Genomic DNA, 19882 nt, shown 5'->3' on the forward strand with positions numbered 1-19882 from the left:
CTCTTATACTTTTGTGTAAGTTTATGATTGTTTGTTATTCACAAAGGGATTTATGAGTAGTATCTTTACGAGTGTGTAGCCTGTGCACATAAAAAAGACAAAAGTGTACATTTACCTTGGTGAATCAGGCACTTTAATGAGTTAATAAAATCCTGTAAACATGAGGATGTTAACAATGTACTTTTTTCACCAAAACAAAATTGCTGAACATCCACAAATTAGGGTTCATGCTGCAGGCTGTTTGTCACTGATTCACTTGTGTTAATTGATGAATCATATGAAGTGGTTAATCGCCTCCTGACCACATGTAGGAATGGTTTCTACCCCTGGAGTTAAACGGCCATTGATTGGGCATGTTTACTGGCCCGCGTCTCTGCATTGATACCACAAGAGAAGGTTACCGCTCATGAATGCAAGCCTTTATCTGCTTTGCACAGTGCCCCCGTTTCTTATTCCCCTGACATTTGCCACTCAGTGCTCACCCACCCATCATATAAGACCTTTCCACGTATATTTATAGAGCTCCTTTTGTTGGGAGTAAAAAATAAATTAGTGTAATGCTATTTTTCAAACTATTGTCTCTTAAAAAAGAACTAATTATAAAAGTGAATGAACACTGCAACAATTATGGGATTCTAAAGGCTTGTAAACAAATTCACCATGATTCAAATTAATATTTTACTGTTCTTCGTGACAAACACAGTTCTGCATATTTAGGTCTCGCTATTGAGTTTTAACTTATTTATTTTATTGTTGTACAATTTGTCCTTTCATGTGCATGAACAATGAAGGCGAATATCTGGTAGCAAAGTGCGGCTGTTCCAGTGACCCCAGAAGTACAAAGAGTCCCTGTGTTCCCTTCCGGGAGAGACGTCTGCACGTGATAGGAGACTGCTGCAAAATCGGTGAAACTGAGAAACAGTGCTTGGTCCAATCTTTCTGAAAAGCAGCAGTTTTCAAATTCACCATAATCTGATTAACATTTATATACAGTTCGTTTGCATATGCCACAACTAAGTTTTGTATTAGGTCATGCTTTTTTCATATAAAATTATCTCAAGGTACATATCAAATTCTTTTCGTGAAGACTCTATTTTTGGGCATACCGGGCTAACTAATGATAAAATTCATTTAATAGGCATACATTGTAATTTCGAGCAGTTCTACAGATAAAGTAGCATGAAGTTGTTATTTCAATACGTCCTTTGTTCTGCAAGAATTTTTTTTATTTAAAATTATTATCGTAGAATTGACGCAAATTTGTATTCGCTGCAGTAAACCAGTCTTTTTTACAGAAAACCCCCTAATTGTTTCAAATCGAAAAGAATCACAATATAAATGTTATAAATATAAATGTTATGGAGATAGTCACATTTCGTTCAACGCACAGCGTCACCTTAATAAAGGATGGTGTATTTCATACCCTGTTCACGCATATTCTTTTTGGTGTTGTGGAATGCTTTCCTTGCTGATTCTATCACTGATGTAAAGTCTGTGAACATCATAAGTGACTAGGCCCAGCCACCCACTTACCTGGACCAGTCCTCTGACAAGTCACGACCCTTGCGGACTTGGCTCCATCACCCAAGGCTTCTCGCCTTTCTCCTTTAAGCTCTCTTTGTTCCTCTGTGCTCTGCTTTTACCACCTTGTGTCTTTATGTTGTGCTGAACTTTGTATTCTGGCTTTTTTTCACCACTTGTGCTTTCTTGTGCTCTTTTTGTGATTTTTGTGCTCTTCTGTGCCCTTTTGTGCTCTTGCTGTGCTCTTGTGTGCTTTTGTTGTGTTCTTTAGTGCTCCTTTGTGCTTTTTTGTGCTTTTTCCCACCTCCTGCCTCCCCCTGCTTCTCACCTGCGCTCCTGACACATTTTCCTTCACGCCTCTTCTTGCTGTGCCTCTGTAGCACTGCGTACAGCCCCTTGCACTCCTCCACCCTCTCAGGATCTTCATAATGGTGGCTGCTGTGCATCCGCACCACTAGCGTGCCAAAGGCACCCATCCATGCCTCGACCGAGACCAGCATCAGGAACCAGCAATAACATGCTGAGCTCTTCCGATCATTCGATCCATAATGCCTCTTCTCCCACTGCTGCCATGCTGTGCCACACACCAGGGTAGGACCATTCATCTGCACCCACTGTTGGTCCTTAACTTCACATCAGTACCCGATATCACTGTGGCAGTCCCAGCAAGCTACAAGATGGCACGGCAGGAACGAACCCTCAAGCCTGGAGGAGGACTCACAATCCTTTGCAAGGAATCCATCAAATGCTCAACATCCATGAAGAACACCACCCCATTCATGAAACATCTGAATTTCAAGCTGCATATCTCTGAAAACTTCACCCTGAATGGAACCCTCTCCTACTTACCACCCGTACCTAAGAACACAACACCTTCTGCAGCCTCATAACTGACCTCAAAGCTCCACTCTGCATCGATTTCAGAACCTACAGGCTCCTCAATTACCTCAACTTCCACCTAGAAGACAGAGCCAACACCTGCTGTACAGCACTCCGCGAAAGCTTGTGCAACATCGTACTTACCCAGCTCGTCTCACGACCATCACACACCACAGGACACACACTGGGCCCTATATTCACACAAGCAACAGCATCAAATAACAGAACCACATTTCTGCTCACATGGACCAACCATTCCATCATCCATTTCCAAAACAACACGCTGGAAGTCAATGCATCCAGCAGTATCCTTCCAACCAAGCCAAAGCTGGAGGAAAACCTCAGAAGCAGATTTTCTCAGCATCCTCAGCATGGATTGACCCAACCCCACTTGCACCCGTCAAACCTAACAAACAAAAAAGATCTAACAAGCAGGCCAGGTGGTACACAGAAGACCTTTCAGGCACCAAATGGCATCGTAAACAGCTAGAGAGGAACCAGAGAGCCAGCCGCGAAACCACCTACAAGACTGCACTCAGGCAGTACCACCAGCTGCTAAGAGACACTAAAAAGAGAGCACTAGCCACATCGAAAGAAGCTGCAACAGCTACAGGGAAGTCTTTCCACTCTTCAAGGACTTCACTACATCTTTACCGTTCGTCAACAACATCACCCCATCCCAATAACTCTATGATGACCTATCAAACCTTTTCCACAGCAGAATCACAAACATCTACTGCAACTTCACGCACCACCCTGACCCTAGCAAACTCATCACCAACCAAGACGGCCACCTTGCCAAATGGTGAACATTCACCAAAGACGATACAGCGGCAATCATGTGGACCATCCACTCAGGGGCCTGAATGGGTCTATGCTCACATCACGTCCTGGGAACGCCACCAATCAGCACCCCCCACACCCACATCCCCCATCATCTCCATCACATCCACCATATTTGCGGATGACTGAAAACATGCAGAAGTCAACGTCCTCCTCACAAAACCATCAACTGACCCAAACCATCTGAGCAACTTCCAACCTATCTCCCTGTCCCACTCCCCAATCAAAGTGATTGAGAAGGCCATCACCAAGCAACACTCAACCCACCTTGAGATCCACCACCGACTGGAGAACACCCAAATAGGATTCAGAAAGAACCACAGCACAGAAACAGCGTTCACCATTGCCACCAACAACATCCAAACCATCTTGGACTGAGGAGACTCGGTGGCCCACCTCTTGCTCAACCTCTCTGCAGATTTCGACACTGTCTCCTACAGCATTCTTATCAGAAGACTTCACAAGATTGGCTCCCAAGGATCACCACTCAACTGGATCTGCTCTGTCCTCATGGGAAGAACCCAAATGGTCAGATTTCCACCCTTCACATCAGAGACCAAGAACTTGATCCGCAGAGTACCACAGGAACCATCCCCAACCCCACCCAGTTCAATGTCCTCATGACACTGCTCAGCAGCGTCATCAGATCCCAATATTTCACCATCATCTCCTACGCTGATGACACCCAACTTATCCTCTCACTGACAGACAAGACAATTACCACCAGAATCAGCTTCACCAACTGAATGACCATGGAAGCAGGGTGGTGAGAATCAACTGCTGGAAGCTCAATTACAACAAGACAGAAGTACTGGTCTTTGGAAAAAAAAGACCTCTGCATGGGACTCCACCTGGTTGTTGTCAGAGCTAAGATCAACCACAAGACCCACCATCCACACAAGAAATCTGGAGATCATCCCAGACAACAAACTCAACGTGACAGCACAGGTCAACGCAGTGAGCACCTCCTGCTTCCACATTCTATGCATGCTACAAAAGATCTTCAAGGGGCTACCACAGAACACAAGATGGACCATCATGCAAGCACTCATCAGAAGACCTCGACTACGGCAATTCACGCTATGAACAGAACTCACCATCACGCAAGTACCTCATCACAATCAAGCTCGACTATGGCAACGCACTTTATGCCAGAATCTCCAAGCAACTCCTAGACAGACTTCATACCATCTGGAACACCGCCACAAGACTAATATATGACCTGCCATCCTGCACCCTCAAAACTCTCCACCTCAAGGAGCTTCACTCGCCCCATTCACAAGCACAGCCAATTCCAACTCTCATGCACACATACAAAGCCTTACACAACAAGAGTCCGTCAGACCTGAACAATCACACACATTTCCATCATCCAGTCAATCACCTATGCTCTGCCTAACACTTACTTGCGCACACACACACGCATTCACAATAGTAAAGCAGGTGGTCGCACATTCTCCCACATCGCACCCAGAGAATGAAACAACCTCCCTCAATACATCAGAACATCCTTCTCACTTCTTGAGTTCCACATGAGTCCGAAGACCTGGCTCTTCGAATAACTCCAAGAGTACTACATGCCTATGCACCTGCTCAAGTGCCTGGATACCCCCACATGTGATTAGTGCACTATACAAAGCATCATAAAATAATATTAATCTAGGCTCTTTGAGCTTCAGAATATTTTATTGATGCTCAGCATGGGTGCGGGGAAGTTGAACCTCCAAGTACTACTCCACTCCAGCACCATCCACACTGGGCAATGGCATCACTTAGGGCCTGATTACAACTTTGGAGGAGGTGTTAATCCATCCCAAATGTGACGGATATACCACCAGCCGTATTACGAGTTCCATAGGATATAATGGACTTGTAATACAGCTGGTGGTATATCCGTCACATTTGGGACGGATTAACACCTTCCTCCAAAGTTGTAATCAAGCCCTTAGTGTCTGGTTGTAGCCTTGCAGTCTGCAGTGTCCCAAACACTTGTGCTCACAGCTCCTAATCCTGAGGCTGTTGTGGCACTCAGTCATCAAGGAAATCTATCACCAAGCCCCCAAGTGGCACCCGGTAACTGACATGCCAAGCCAGACAACTGCAGTTCTGCATTCCAGTGGCACTTACAGCTCTGACCCTGATCCACAGCCAGTATCCTCTTCCCCAGTCTCAGTAGTATCCACTTGCATGGGAGAATGATTATGCACCAGGACACCTTTCCTCCACAGCTTCCATTCACCTCCACTGCTCAATGTGTCAGCAACACTGGTGAGTCCAGAGAAGTAGTGGGCAGCTCTTGAGCACTGAAGATATCAGATCAGTAAAGTGCCGGGGAAAAGTGACATTACAGGACAGAATAATGTAGGTTTATTAATAATTCCCTAGCCATGCTGAGGAACCTCTCAAGAAGACTGAGAAGTATGTCAGTGCCAAAAACGGTCCTGAGAGCTTACTAAAGAGTATATGCTTTCAGGAGAAGAAGCACTGCCCACTCTCTGAGGAAGTAGATTGAGGAAGACCCCACATAACTTGTGGTTAAGCATCCGCACCACTTAGACTGCACTGACGTCTTTGTGCTCATGGTCAAACTGAAGGGTGTTCTACAAGCTGCATGCAGCACCAGGCATGAAGGGTGGTGGAGGGACTGCAGAAGGCAGTGCCAGGCATAGGCTCTAAAATTTGGGCTTTTTCTTCATGTTCCATTCGATACAGTGAGCTTAAAGAAAAGGGCATGAAAAATCCTTAGAACCTGCCCTTCCAGATGGTTTAGCTATAGAATAATATCTGAGGTTCTATCTAAGGTGAAATAGACTCTTTTCCCGTTATGTCAGTTCTTGTTTGAATCACATATAACGGGGCGTTTCCAAGTGCCAGATGCATCACAACATCTTTGGTCCTTTATTTTTCATTGCGTTCTTTGTCCCTATGCTGCTGTTTTTATCACTGATTTTTGCTTCTAGGAGATGAAACATCCAATGGACCTATTTCTGTATACGTTTGTTTGGTTCTTTCTGTTTCCTGACGGAAAGTTTGATGCCTTGTTATGAACTTTGGTATCAATCTTCGTCTTCAAAGAGTTGCAAGATTGCCAAGCACTTTTTTCCCCTTTGTGTTTATTTCTCTTATCTGAGACCCTCTCCAGGAGGCACTTCACAGCTTTCATATGTACTTGCCAGTGCAGACTAGCACCCCCGCTACTGAGAGGGATCTCGATTTTCCTGGGCAGTCAAGACTCAGCCGACATCCCCCGCATCCATTCCTTAACAGGCTGTCACCGTGGCTTGTAGCATTTCAGCAACCCAAGAATGTCATGTTTTTAATCACTGGCCTCCCTCCTATGTCACTTAAGAATGCACAGTTTTCCACAAAATCTGTAAAAAGTGTGTAACTATTTTATCTTATAGGCTTGAATATGTGGTCTTGTGCCTTTACCCCCGTAGGACTAGAGCACCAACTTAAACAATTCGCCTTTTATTCTTGGAAAAAGGATAGACTTAATGATTCACAAGTCAAGAAACGCACATAGGATCTAGAAGGAAGCAGGGAAGTGGTAGATTAACCTTCATGAACTTGTGCATCTGACATCACGTCCTTACTTAGGAATATGCTTAGCTCTAATGATACCTGGAAGAGCCTCATTGATGGTTCTGCTTATAAATACTAGCAGTAGTACATATGGCCTACTAAAATTCAGTAGCTGTATATGTCCTTGCTTCCAATCATAAAAATATTTAAATGGAAATAGCTTTAAATTATTGCCTTTAGAACAGGTCAAATAGGCCTCAAAGAAAATTGAGGTGAGTCATAAAGGGATTTAGATTGTTGGTGGCAATGCCCACAGCTATAAACGATATGGAAGTAGGCTACCAAATAAATCACTGGCAAATTGTACACTTGTATTGTATTGGAATAACACTTTTGATAAGAAGGCGAAAGTGCTGTTAATTACAATTCTGCTGGAGATGTGTGTGTGGGGGGGTCACAATATCATGGTCGTTAAAATATCAACCTACAGCAATATAGAGTCCACAGTATTGACAACCTATAGATCATCAAGGTAAGTAGATGTGGACTTAAGAACAATAAATCTTTGTTTTCCTATCTATACTTAACTTGACAATGAAGTGACAGTCGACTACAACAGAATTAACGTCCAGCAGTATCATTGAAGTCGATTATATGATATTCAGCGTTGGAGAAAGTAACTGTTGTAACCATGCCGTGTACTCTGATTTGATAGCAAACATGCATATATATTGTTAAAATTAAGCGGTATAGATCGTATGTGTGAATTATCACAAGAAAACAAGATTATACAATTTCCATCCCAAATAGATTGTGATCTGCTCAAGAAGGGAAATGAATATTCATTGACCTACTATCAAGTACCTTTTAGGGGTTGTTCATCACCATTTTAGCAAAGGCAACCAAGTCCTTTCATCCATTTTCGGTGCTCAATTTTTGGAAATCTTCCAAAATTGCGTCTTCTGTCCATCACTTATCCATCTCACTGTGCGGCTAACTGGCTGGAAGTCAAATTACAAGATGAGTGTGGAATTCAAGACAGTACCAGACAATTTAAAGATGTAGCCTAGAAGAAAAGTGAAATGTAACCTGCCATTCATGGACACCAAGGAGTGACAAAAGCCTGTCAAATTGAGGGTTTTACTATTCTAACCAATCAAGGTGTCAGTATATCATTGATTTACTATTGGACGTGTTTTCAAATCCAGAAATAGAAGAGGCTTAAGTTTTAGAGATGGGAGATGTTCATCACATCTCCCACATGTAAATCCTGGTTTACTTTTTGTAATATTCTGTAAACTATCTATATTTGTTGTAGCCATGAAGAAATTATTTTTTATAATCCCTCCCAAGACTTCTTGAAAGCCCGTCTCGTTTCTTGGTAACAAGCTGATTTTAAAGTACGTTTTTCAGAGTATGAACTAGTAAGGAAGAGGATTGTTTGCAGCGTGATTTCTATGCTCTCGTCCACAATTTAATCTGAATCTATTGATTCTGTCTGCATTACTCCCAGTACCACTTCTCCTATTATGCTGACAAAGATAATTGCCCTGTGAATTTGATTTGCATGAATAATTCATTGATCTCTCATATCATTTTAAGCACGCGAAACATAAAATAACTTCAACGTACACTTTTTCTTTCTTTTTTTTTTACCAGGGCGCTATGGAACAAGTGGGAAAAATTGGGAAAATCGTGCAGCCCAACTACCAAGACAAAAGGTAACTAAAAGTTTGAAGCCCGCACATGTCAAACATGTATTTTTCGAATGAACAGGTTTACACTAATGCATAAGCTTGTCTTTTTGTACATAACGGGGCCAGCACGAGTGGACGGTGTGCTTAAGTGTGCCGTGCCCCAACTGTGCCTTTGTTAGGAGACGTAAGCTACAGAGGCTAACAAGCAATCTGTTCATGTTGCTTGTTTTTGTTTTAACAACTTTAGGAAAGCGTTCTGAATTAGCGCTCTTGGCTATTTGGTGTCAGTGTCTTAAACCCTTTTTATGGTTCCTCTTTCCTGGTGGTCTTTCTGTCCATAAAGCTAAGTATTTTTCTGAGATGTGCTGGCGAGAGTTGCCTGACACAGAACACACGCTGTAAATGTTAGCACCTGCTTTAAAAGAATGCACAACTCCGCTTATATTATTATGAGAGTTCCCTAAAATAGGGTTACTTGAAAACGACAGGTTACACTACCAGCTCCTTAGTTGTCTCGCTCTGTTTTTAAAAAAATCAACGCTCCACTAGGACTTTTGATTTTAAGGATTTTTTTTTTTACTGAAGGAGAAATACTTTTTTCTTGGATTATATCTCAGAGATTTCCAGGTGATACAGCTACAAGTTTTTATTTGTAGAGTTTTGGCACTTGATAATGGGATTGTTATTAGGCATGCCTAGTTAAATCCATTTTATACATGCTTTGAGTTACTGTGGCCCAGCAGTCCCGAGTAGTATGTTAGTTGCCTCTTCTGTGCCGCCATCTTGTATTGGGGAGCTGTGGATAAGGCAGAGTAAATTTAAACTCTTCACTCTGCTCTGCTCCTTTAACTCCAAAGCCATATTTCAGCAGGACACTATTAGGCTTGTCTCGGCTGGACCTTCTTTAGCTACTGATGCCACCACGGTCCTTGGCCCAGCTCTCATTGAACACCACTGCATAGGAAATCCTGCCCACTTTCCCCATCCAGCTAGTTAAACCCTTTATATTCAGCAGTCCTCAACCCTGCAGCTCAGAATACACTACAAATCTTCCTACTTTATGCACCGTCTCTCATCTTTATACTTCCTGGCCTTCACAAACGGAATCCTGGCTGCACTACGTCACTGATGCCATTGTGGCCTACATTGAATAAAGCACGCAGAGGCTACCTCTGACCACACCTAGCGGAACGTGCTTCAGAAGGCCTCAGTCACACACTCCAGAAAACATGACCAGTCTCTGCTATTTGGTACATAGATACATGAGATAAGTGTTTGGTACTGAGATCTGAATGTAAGCAGCAGGCTATAGGGTTTTATTTTGTTATAAAACATGTATTTATTTTCATAACAATAAAAACACAGTAAACATAATTGGCATTGACTTTGTGTTAGTGCTGAGTATAGAATGAGACCAAAGGACCCTCAATTGTAATACAACATCAGGTTGGAGCTTTGAATCTCAGTAGAGCTGACTCAGCGATTCATCCTTGAAGATGAATAAACTTAATGTTATTAAGTTGTGTAATAATGCTACGCACCAGCAAAACTGCGGAGTGTATCCCTTTTGTGAAAAACTTGTTCATATTAGTAGAAGAGGCGTACTGTTTTTATATCCAGGAGTTGTAGATCTGCTTGTAAATGCAGTCCAAAAGTGATGTCAAAGTTTGAATTTATTAAAGTGTAGGTTCTACTCCTTATCCCCACGCATCTCAAACACACTAATTTTATCACAGCAAACTCCCCACTTCAACCACATCTCGCATTCACCCTGCCTAGACAGCAAGGTCTCCCAAAATCTCAATAAACGTCCGTGTTCCCGGATGCCATCTCACTCTTCCTGTGGAATGCTTGGTCAATAGGTAAGAAAACATCATTTATTACAGAACCTTCTTACAAATGCTATAGGTGTCCTGCTATGGTGTGGGAGTCAGCCTCCTACTAATCAAAGCTATTGCAACTATCCAAGCCCCTCCATGATCCTATACCCTGGAACCCATTAGGGTCATTGCACTTGCCCCTTTGAAGGAGCACATTGCAAATCTGTCCAACGCCCTGCGAGCTATCAGATCGTTTTTTGAGGATCTCAATGCAGTTGCCATGCCACTGATTGTCATCGGTGACTTAAATCTCAGTTTCAAAACTGCCAACAGATCCATTTCCTTCAACGCCTGTCCAAGCACTAAATGACTAACACCTACGTCAACTCCACTAAATGTATGACAAACTCTTTATCAACAACCTCCTCTACTCTCTTCTGAAAAATTCTGAAACACCCACCTCATATGACCCATCCCCATCTAACTCACACCTCATCCATATGACTGTCATTGCTCCTCCTCCTTTTTCCACCATCTTATCCCCCATAAGCAAACATAAAATCTGCAGAGGCCTTCCCTTCTTACCTCAGTTACATTAGAACATTGGAACGTTGGCAGCTCCATTGAAAACAATGGAGTGCTGCGGACTTTTACTGGCCGGTAAAAGCCCGCAGCGCCAACATTCCAATGTTGGCTTTGTTCACAGCAACAGCTGTGAACAAAGCCTCATGGAGCCCGAGGGGATTTTAATCCTCTCGGGCTCTGTGAGGAATTTGTTTTATTTAATAGAACATTCTGCCCTGAGTGGCAGAATGTTCTAATAGCCTTAGAACCCGCCGTAGCGGGCTCTATCGGCTATTAAAGGCCCTCTCCCTTGTTAAAGGCCCTCGGCAGGAGCAGGCCTTTAATAGCCGGTAGAGCCCGCTACGGAGGGTTCTAAGGCTATATTAGAACATTGGAATTGTTGCAAGCTCCCTTGAAGACAATGGACGGTTCTGGGCTTCTAATGGCTGGTAAAAGCCCAGAGCTTCAACATTCCAATGTTTGTCTCACAGCAACAAAGGCCTCACGGTGACCGAGATGATTTCAAACCCCTCGGGATTGTGAGGCCTTTCTATTATTTAGTAGCACATTCTGCTCTGTAGTAGCAGAATTTCTAATAACCTTAGATCCCACCTTGTTAAAGTCTAACCCTTGATCAGGACTCTAATGGCCGGTATAGCCTGCTACAGCAAGCTATAAGTCTATACTGCAGACTTTAATCACTTCACACTGTGCTCACCTCCAATATAATATTCAGACAGTGTGTGAAGCCTGCTCCCATCCTGCCTTCACTGTACTTGTTCTTCACCCTCAGTCATGGATAGCTGTCATGCTATGTCCCTTTGAAACCTTCAAGTCAATGCGGCTATAGAAATGGAGAAAGACGAGCAGTTCCATACATATGGGCTATGCCGTAATGCAGTCACCACATAATAGATACTGTAATCAGCATGCAACCATTACCCCCTCACTTCTCTTTGCTCCCAACTGCACTGACCACTGACCTTAACCTCTTCGGTCCTTTTTTACATTTCAAAACCCATCAATCACTCACTGCTCACGGACTTTTAATTCAAAGTGCTTTGAGTCCTCTGTCTATTGAAAACCCACTGGAGGATCCTTCAATTCTAGCCAACTATCCAAAACCCTTGTCCAACATATCTTCAACAGGATTGCTTACTCTGTTTCACCTCAGGGACTTTACTCTCTCCCACTCTGATTTCTATTTTCAGAATCTCTGTTCAGCACAAAAATTAGCATTCCAATATTGATATATATGCCAACATTTTCCCGATGCACATTAGCTTTCCTCTTCTAGTCCTGCACAGAGTGTTTGTTGTTGAGCTGAATTGCCAATAGATAAATGCCAAGCCAGGCCCACTTCCAGATATATTGGTTGGAACTGAGTGGATTTACTGTTCTAAGTCTTATCCTAGCATTATGGGTGCCAGTGTTTGATAGTGAGATGAGACGCAGGTCGCATTTTCTTTTGTTTGGACGTAATATGTAAGGTTTGTAAGGCTTTGCTTCTTTATATTTTGAAGTTTCAGCAAAACATGTTTTCTACACTTCCACACAACCCCATGCTTCCCTACATTTTATCACAGTCAGAAGTTCCTGTTCTTCAAAACCATAGACGCAGCAAAGGTATCATGGGTCAAAATGCAAGAAAGGAAAATGGATCAAACTCTTGGTAGAAATAGTAAAAGAAAGCCATAATTTTGGTCCAGTGAGTGTATGGTGCCACTCCGCCTGCTTAAAAAATGATAGCTATGCCGCTACTTAAAATCTCCCTGCAGAGAGTTAAACATGCTTGCCATGCTCACTCACTCAGTGCCATATGGGGAAGGTAATAAAAAAACTTTGGATCATATTTTTCAAGAGTTTGGTTTCGGTTTAGTTAACCTCCCCCTCGAGTTGCTTTTGGTCTCTAGTCCTTCCCGGAGGAAAATACCCTGCTGTGTTGCCACTCATCTGACTATTTTTAATAATCCGGCGATGGAATAAAATGTCAGCCAGTCGCCACTAGTCCATAAACAAGTTTGCTACAAGAGCTGCCAGACTTCAAATATTATTTGTAGATTTCATAAAAAGAATCGTGGTCTATAAATGGCTTGCCTCTCGCAGCAGACGTTCTCCTAATGAAACGATGACACATTGACATATAATTTCCTTGCTGTAGACAGGGGCTCCGTACTGTCACCAGGAGCATGGAGAGATGGGTGCCCCGAGTACCGGAAATGAACTCCGCGTGGTGAAACGTAAAACTCCAGAATAAATACTCCCCCATTTGCTACAGATGCCTTTTCGTTGGAAGATTATCTACTTTTAAAATCAGAAATCCACTTTGTCAGAAGTTTCTGGCTGCCTCTTATAATAGCGTTTTTGCAGGGCTCCAAAAATGTGTTATGTCTACTTCTAGGGCTCACCACGTACTCGTTCATTTAATCTTTCACTGTGTACATGTACATTTGTTTTAAGCGAACGGTTCTTTATCCTGATACATTTTAACAAATATAAGGGGGCTTGATGCTTTGTGTTCGGAGTCAGACCACGCTGTATCACCTCTCTACTAATTAGTTATATAAGGTTTAATGAATTGTTGAACAACTCAAGGGTTCAAAGGAGTAATATTGATTCGTTTAGACCAAATTTTAAAAGGTTTTATTTTTAGAACAAGAGACGACGGAAAACAAACTTGTCCTGCCTTAGTAATGTTTGAGTGCCATCTAGTGGCTCGTTTGATTGTTTGCAAGACTATTGTCAAAGACTTAGGCTAAGGTTTCTGAGTGGCATAAAATGCACGTTATTACTAAACGAATTTCGCTGGAAGTGGTTTAGCACTGTTTTCCATCTACGGTTAGCTACAAGCATTCGCTCGCTCCCTCATCCTCTGCAAGCTTAACTATATTAGGGTAACAATCTTGCATTATTTAAAGCTAATCCGCGGAACTTCTGAAGGTCTGTTCAAAGAGCACTTTGGCTGTTGCTTTGCTTCTTCTTATTATTAAGCAGGTGTTATACAAAATACCGTGTAGTTATAAATAGCGCAGTTATAGCAACGTTAATATTTATGGTTGGCCAGTGCACATCTTACATGGTGATTTTTTAATAGGGGTGTTTCTAGTCCTTCCCAGAAGACTACATTTTATAGCTAGTCCTTTTTTGAAGTTTTATATAGCGCGAACTTGGCATTGGAGTGCTGTACACAAGAGCGTCAGCTTATGTGGTGTTATTTTAGGCACCAGGAGATTAACTGATTTCCTCAGAATCAAGAGAAGTTGGACCGTCACCGGGACTCGAACCTCGTTCTCTAGTTCTAAAATCCGATGTTGCGAGCTGTTACGCCACATCTTCTCTATTTTCTTTGCTGTTTTATAAAACGTGAATTACACCTAAGGGGTATCAGGGCACTTTACAGAGTAACAGGTTCAATAGCATAAGCATTTTCTTTATATTTAGTTACATTTTTGCTGTCATTGATATCAATCTGATTCCAGTTGCATCATATAACCAGGGGAGCTGTCAACCCTTAAGGGTATTCAGCCCAAGGCCAATGAATATCTTTGAGACGTGGGAGCTTCAATGGCACCCAATTACATTCTGCAGGGGGCTCCATCATTTTGCGTTACATCACTGGTGGTAATTTACTGTGTGATCTAGTTAGCAGCTGAGAGCAGTGAAGAAACATGGCCGTCTTCTATGTGGAGGCCAGTGGTGGGACGGGACAGGCACAAAGGGACGGGCGAGGGGGTGGGGGGGTTAAAAAAAAAAAAAAAATTAAAAAGAAAAAAAACACCATCTCCCCTCCGTCCTCTTTATCTTCCGGGCGGCACAGGCTCCCAGCCAATCGCGACACTGCTGACAGCAGCATCGTGATTGGTCTGAGCTGCTTGCTTCACCGCTCAGACTGGGAGTGGCAGCCTGTGCATGTTCTCTACCGGGCTGTGGTATATAGCCGGGTAGAGTACATGCAAAGTGTGCATATCTTTTTGGCTGGCTGAACACGGCCAGCCAAAAAGACATGCACACTTTGTGTGCACCTAACCCTACTCAGCCCCCTCTCCCCAGCCCACCCCTGCCTCGCCCTACAAGGAAAAATAAAATGATAATAACGTAATGTACGTTATTATTATTTTATTTTTCCTTTTTGAAAACATAGTGGGGTGACGCTCCTCTGCCCTAGCGATGGAGCCGCCCCAGGTGGAGACATCTTGTGATGTGTGATGACACTAGGGGCCATATGTACGAACACTTTTTCCCATAGACACAGAATGGGTAAAAACCTTTGCTACATCTGGCCCTAAGTTCCTTGTTTTTAATTTGCAGGTACCGAGCATACAGGTGGGTGGACAAAAACTTTCGGCCAACATTCAAGTGATAACCAATGTAATAAGTGTTAAATGCTTATTAGTTTTACCAGTAACTTTGTGAAAAAAATGTAATAGTTCAATGTTTCCCATCCTCAGTGGCCTAAGTGCAAAAAAGCAAAAGTATGAGTACTGTGATGTGCAATGCCAGAGTCAGTGTTCTTCAAACTTTTTAATGTTGTGCCCCCCCTAGTGTACAAAAAAAATCATCAAGTCCATTCTAGAATAAAAACATATTTTTATTTAATCAAATTGTCAGTGCTTAAATGTGTCTAAAATATATTTAAACATTGCAGTTATCTTCAAATATCCTTTTTAAAAATGTAATCAAATACATGATTTGCAAACATACTATTCTGGTCAGTCAGGTATTACTAAAGAGTAAAAATATCGACAGTGTGATTCTTTAAAACTGAGTTTGAGACCATCGCTCTTTTGATATCTACTCCGAGCCACAAACTGAACGACAAAAGATGTTTGTGATGGCCCAATACAGAGTGGCTTGCAGCTGCTCTTTTTTCACTAAAAACAAAGCACGGTTATCAGCATGATCCTTCTGTTGGCCAGTGCCTGGTGCTCACCCCTGGAATCAATTAAGGCCCCTAGTTTGAACAACTCTTGCCTAAGTAGTGCCAGTGTTTACCAGTGCCTGGCAACAGCACTTGCTTGTAAACACTGGCACATTTGTATAAGAATTTACCACATAGTGGTGCCATGGGCTCATTCATTAGCACAGTTCAATAGTGGAGCAACCTGATAGATAATTCTAGCTGCATATTTCTTGCATTTTAATATTACCCAGGCATCCAACTGAATCTGGAAATTTCTGAGCAGTACCTCTGCATGCCAGCAGGTGGAGCGCTTCATCTCCGCACCTAGGTCATTCATGTTTTTCGTGTCATCCGCACCAGAAATTATGCTCATAGTGGCGATAGAGGGACCACACAAGTTTACTGACATAAGTTCTTTTCTTTGCATGCCACCATCACAGATCTGGAGAGAGCTGCTTCTGTCCACTTTTTTTGACAACTTTTTTTCAATTTGTTGTCAAGTGTTTTTGAGTCTATGGGGCCGATTTAAATAGCGGTGAATGACCCATTATTCCACCAGCTGGATGGAGTAAATTACACCATACCCCTGGTGGAGGGACCACCTGCCAAATTTATAAATGACCACCAAGCTGGCAGTCATTTATAAATCACTGACAGGAAGCACGGTCATAGCAGTTCCTGTCAATGCATATTGCTGTTTGGTGGGGAGTTGAATCAGCAAGTCCCACAAGAAGTCAAAGAAGTCAAAAAATTCGAAATACTCTTCAACTTTGCCACGCCGATCAAAGTCTTCATGCAAAGCATGGGAACAACATCATTCTAGGCCCCGCTCTCACGGGAGCCAGGACAGTAGAATCTGCCCTTTCAACTTCTTGCTGAAGAAGAAGAAATTCAAGATACTATTATTAGCTCAGATTCGGTCTTTCCTGGAGACTGTATGGTAGCGCTGGACTTGTAGGATCCTTCTTTAACATCCCCATCCTACCTGGCCACAAGTGTTATCTGCATTTCACATGGGCAACAAGCATTTTCAGTTCACTGTGCTCACTTCTGGTCTCACCACTGCTTCTCAGGTGTTCACCAAGGTGATGGCGGTGGTTGCAGCACATCTGTGGCGGTCAAGGGTTCCAGCATTCCCTTACCTTGGCGACTAGCTGCTGAAGGCCGGCTCACCCCAGGCAGTTGTCTCCCACCTTCAGGCTATGGTGTACCTCCTGCTGGGGTTCACTATCAATGTGCAGAAGTCCCACCTGACTCCCTCTCAGACGCTCCCTTTCATCTGAGCCATTCTGGGCACAGTGCAGATTCTGATGTTTCAGCCTCTATCCCGGATTTCAGTGAGCTTGACTTTGAGGCTGCTGGGCCTCATGGCCAGTGGTGTAAGAAAATGTGATGGGGCCCTCCCGCACAGTAAATGGAGGGGTTCCCCTCTGGACTCACTCAGGAGCTGTCAGGCCCGGGTACTGTATTGAGAGGGGCCCCTGGAGCTCCAGCCCCCGCACCACGGGGGCCTTTGATATGCCACTGCTCATGGCCTCCTGCATCCGTCTGGTAATACATGCAGGCTCTGCAGTGGCACATGAGGTCCCATTGGGCACAGCTTCAGGGGAATCTCCCTGGTCTGGTCCAGATATTGGAAGGAACTGCAAAAGATCTTCACTGGTGGCTGACGAACCATCATTGGATCAGCTGCAGGCCCCTCTCCCTTCCTCACACATAGTTGACAGAAGTAACAGATGCATCACTACTGGGGTGGCTATCTGGGAGAGCTGGAGATCAGAGTTCTCTAGTATCTGGGTTGTCAAAACCCCTTTCAAAAGACCAAGAAGCAATTAGGGGCTACTGGGCCTAGCCGTCAAATGTCTTGGGGCCTGGCACACTATTGATTCTGTGCATTAAGGCAAAGTACCCCTTCAAACTTGAGTCTCTGTGGTAAAGTGGATGAGCACCTCCCCTGATTCCCCAAGGGAACCATGGATACAGATTAGTGAGCGCAGGCTCACAACTCAAAATACATGCAGCATCCGCAGTTCATCAATGTCCAGACAAATACTCACTTTTATGAGAAAAGAGAAGCATTTTATTTCTACCGCTAACCACACAAAGCAAAAATACGACACTTACAAACAATAACACAATTCCGTATGAGGTCAGAGCTCTAATGGTCAGTGGCAATTTCCTGTCCTACTCCTTCCTTGCGTTAGCAATTGTGCTTATTCCCCAGTAACTGTTTTGCAACATCCAGAGAATGCCCTATAGCAGTCCATGTCTCAGTAGCCCATTCTGACTTAAATTCAAATCAAAAGTGTCCTGTTGCTGCAGCGCTCTCAGCAATGAGTTCCCCTGGGCGATTACCCACACTAGTAGAAGTGAAGCGTGCAACGTCCTGGAGTGCACACCACCTGCGAGCCCTCACAGCAGCTTAGGTCCCAGTCAGGTTAGTCACTTGCATGCAGTCTCAGCTGCTGCCCTCGGTGGGCACATGCTCGTTCTTTTTCGTGGTCACACTCCAGCAGCAATCAGAGGTTTTCTGCACTCCTCCTGCTCCTGATTGTGGGGGTGGGATTCCAATGCCACAGTCCACGATCCCGAACTTGGGTGATGATGCTCCTATGACATCCTCACTTGCTCAACAGGGTCAGACCAGTCACAGCCCTTATTGTGCCAAGTGATTTATGGGTCATGACCGCTCACAGTCTTCATGCTTTGGCCTGAACATGGCACAAGTATTCCTGTAAGGCTCTCCTAGCATTCAGGGTTGCTGCTCAGCTACCACATAAGCCTTCGATCCTTACCAGACAGCAGTCTTTACCCCAGTGGCCCCTCCTGCCATACGGGGTCACTGCAATGTGACTACAAAGCCTTTGGCCCTTACCGCATATCAGTTTTTACCATGGTAGCCCCTCCTGGCATGCAGAGTCACCACATCGTTACAGCACAAGGCTTCAGCCCTTACTGCATGGCAAGGTTTTCGACTGCTGTCTTCATGGCAAGCTTCTCTGGGCATACGAGGGCATTGACTCAGTCTTGGACATGGACAATGACCTGATTGGTGCAGCACCCATTTCCTCAGAGTTTGCACAGGGTGACCACTAGCTGGGCTCCTCACTGGACCTTGCTCCCTCAAACACTCTCCTCTTCCTCACAGGGGACCCTTGTCTTGACAAGCAGGCAGGCGCTTGTGCTCCAGGCTGCAGGGCAGGTGGTATTGATTTCCCTAGGTGTGCACTCCTGGAGGGGTCCAACACTATCTTTCTAAATGCCCATTTGTTGTATTTAAACAGAGTGTGGGTTACTAAAGAGGTGTAAACCCCTGATATTAGCCTCTGAGGTATGTGTTAACAACAAAGTATTAGTAAACCCATATGTCAACTCATTAGTCCATATCTTCACAACAGGGTTCTCTTTGAAAATGTCATATCCAGTTAAGACAGTAAATCCAATTCCGTTTATTATAAGGTGCATCAGTAGAACATACAGTATCAATATGGCGCACAAGGATGCAGCCGACACGTGTTTTGCCCCCTATTGGTACGTAAACCTGGGGCTTTCTCAAGGCTGAAAATTACAAGAACAATTAAAAGCATACATCCTTCTGAAAGGAAATATTGAAGAGTGTGAGTTTCACCCACGTGCTAGAAGATTGAAGGAAAAAGGAGAAATAGGTTAAGAAATAGATGGAAGAAAGAAATTAACTGTATCTAGCAGACCGTTTGTAAAAATGTCTTACACATATAGCACCATCCGCAATTAAGAGATTTGTGATACGAAAAGAGGAAACAGGTGCTAGCCAATGAGTCAGTCATGCAAGAAACAAGAAAAACTAAAAAAGATGAAAAGATATTAGAAACAATTCAAAACGGAAAACAGAAGATTATGAATTCCCAGGCAACAGTCCACCCGTGTTGAGAAATAATAAGAGATGGTATAGTACCTTTTACAATATTCTTAGGATGAGTTATTATTTCGCTTCATGAGCATGTTTGAATGATTTGGAAAACAGACCTGCATCAATAGAAATCATGCCAAGAAACATACAATGTTGCAGTCCCTAGCTAAGATCGAACACAAAACGAGTCCTGTACAGATAAGGCTAAGGTAAGGCTGGTTCAGCTGTTTATGGAGTACACCAC

The 19882-nt window shown here is 43.5% G+C and overlaps 1 protein-coding gene across 3 annotated transcripts in view; it reads left to right on the forward strand.

Annotated features, from left to right (window-relative positions):
- The window catches only part of FGGY (FGGY carbohydrate kinase domain containing), a 1529104-nt gene that overhangs the window by 1492980 nt on the left and 16242 nt on the right, over nt 1-19882 (forward strand). For all 3 annotated transcript variants that reach the window (XR_011202985.1, XM_069232576.1, XM_069232575.1), the window contains one exon: nt 8428-8489. Coding sequence is in view for 2 of the 3 variants with exons in the window: in XM_069232576.1 (XP_069088677.1) it covers nt 8428-8489 (62 nt within the window). In the remaining variant the exon portion in view is untranslated. The remainder of the gene's footprint in view (nt 1-8427; nt 8490-19882) is intronic.

Source organism: Pleurodeles waltl, chromosome 4_2, assembly GCF_031143425.1.
Source record: "Pleurodeles waltl isolate 20211129_DDA chromosome 4_2, aPleWal1.hap1.20221129, whole genome shotgun sequence".
NCBI classification, from domain to species: Eukaryota; Metazoa; Chordata; class Amphibia; order Caudata; family Salamandridae; genus Pleurodeles; species Pleurodeles waltl.